Source organism: Capsicum annuum, chromosome 10 (assembly GCF_002878395.1).
Source record: "Capsicum annuum cultivar UCD-10X-F1 chromosome 10, UCD10Xv1.1, whole genome shotgun sequence".
Lineage (NCBI taxonomy): Eukaryota > Viridiplantae > Streptophyta > Magnoliopsida > Solanales > Solanaceae > Capsicum > Capsicum annuum.
This window is the reverse complement of record NC_061120.1, coordinates 217,958,070-217,959,959: the sequence shown is the minus strand read 5'-3', so window position 1 is coordinate 217,959,959 and position 1,890 is coordinate 217,958,070. Positions and strand designations below refer to the sequence as shown.

At 32.8% G+C, this 1,890-nt stretch overlaps 1 protein-coding gene across 1 annotated transcript; it reads right to left on the bottom strand.

Annotated features, from left to right (window-relative positions):
• Positions 1–306: 306 nt before the first annotated feature.
• Positions 307–1,291, bottom strand: LOC107845153 (protein MIZU-KUSSEI 1). The gene has a single exon (XM_016689406.2). It carries the CDS (start codon positions 1,219–1,221, stop codon positions 433–435), a length of 789 nt encoding a protein of 262 aa, XP_016544892.2. The 5' UTR covers positions 1,222–1,291; the 3' UTR covers positions 307–432.
• Between the last annotated feature and the right edge of the window lie 599 nt (positions 1,292–1,890).

Here is a 1,890-nt window from a genome sequence, read left to right as displayed (position 1 = left end):
AAATATAGCTATGTTTCTATTTTTCTATTTACTGAAAATTGTATTTATGTGTCAATACAATCTAAATATTTGTTATATGTAGCATAATTTTTCCTTATTAGGGAGCATATACCTTTTCCCCCTTATATGGGCCTTAATTATATACCACTTATAAATCTGAATTAAGCAAAACAAAGTGAAATATTTATTAAGGCTTGCTTATAAGAATTTTAACTAACAATTTTTTTTTCTTTCAAGATTAAAGTATATTAAAGTTTAAATGAATATATATGAGAGATACATGCAAAAATAAAATTAAACATTTTCTTTACGTCAAACATCAAAATGAACTATATTTATTTAACATACGAAAGCACATATAATGATACAATAATAGATTTGATCTTTTTTCTTTCATTTAATTCCTTTTTATTTTCACTATATATTTTTTTTTCAAGTCCTAAGTAGAAAAATACTAAGCTCTGGTCCTCCATTTCCATCAATATTCATCATATAAAAAGCTTCTGAGTTACGATTCCCTACGATTCGTTCAAAATTAGCCCTCATAAACATTAATTCACCTTTCGAATAGCCGCCCTTTCGTCCATCGCCCACCATGGGTATCACTCCTGCCCCGACTGAGACATTCCGCACAGTATGCAGAACGTGTCTGTCAGAGTCTGTACACGCGCGTGAAAGCGCGTGCCCGTACTTCCTTCCATTACAATACATGTCCCACTTAGGTTCCATAAGGAGCCTAACTGGCCTGCTGCCACGTGGCATTTTCTCGCATTCCAATGCGATTCGGACTAGGCCCGATGACATGTCTTTGACTAAAATAGACGTTGTGATGGCAAATTCGATTAGAAAAATTGGCTCCGATGATGTGGAATTATCTTGAATGGCGAAGCTGACGTGGCCTTTGCGATGACCAAATAAAGTTCCAGTGACTTTCCGGCATGAATTTGGATGCGTAGGGATATTAAACGACATGCATGATGGAACCATGACGTGGAAGGAAATAAATTTTAGAAGATACTTGAGAAAATTAAAGTTGACTTTGACTCCATCGCAATTTTTTCGATGAACAAGAGAATTATATGAGAAATTATCCTCAAAGGAATGTTGATGAATGATGGAATTATTTAGGTAATTTGATGGAATAATAAGTTTGTTGGAGCTATTGCAACTACTTGTTCTTGGAAGGGTACTTGGAAATATTTGTTGATCATATTGTTTCATTTTTTGTAAAGAGAAATGAAAATTGAATGACAAAATTGAGAGAAATTAGAAAAGAATAAGTTGAAAAGATGATTGATGATGAAGATAATGTTTGGAAGTGGGCAATATATATATAGGGAATTTTGTGTTGTTTGGTTGTACAATAATTTAAATAATGATGATCATATCATTTCATGCATTCATTATTTTATGATTATAAAATCTTGAGTCAAACTTTTAAGCTAATCATGATAATTTTAAAATTCATGGATGACTTGTTCTTTTAATCTTGAACACTTGGACATCGTTTGATAGCTGGTTAGAATTATGTAGATATTAGTTATGAGGGTATTAATTATTGTATTTTCTATTCCTATAAGATAATAATATACTAATTTCTACATAGCTAACATATATTAATTGTGTGGATTTCTAAATTACAAAGGAAAAAGGGTCAAAAATAGACCTAAAGTTTGGAGAAATTTGTTGTAACATGACTCAACTTTGTGGGAGTCCGATGACCCCCTCGACTATTTATTACCATATTTTTATGACATATATTTGTCTAGGTGGGGCAACTTCAGACCCTCACGCGCTCAGTGTGCGTGTATTCTCGCAGTGATCCAGCTAGGCAAATATATGCCACAAAAATATAATAATAAATAGCCGAGGGGGTCATAGGAATCCCGC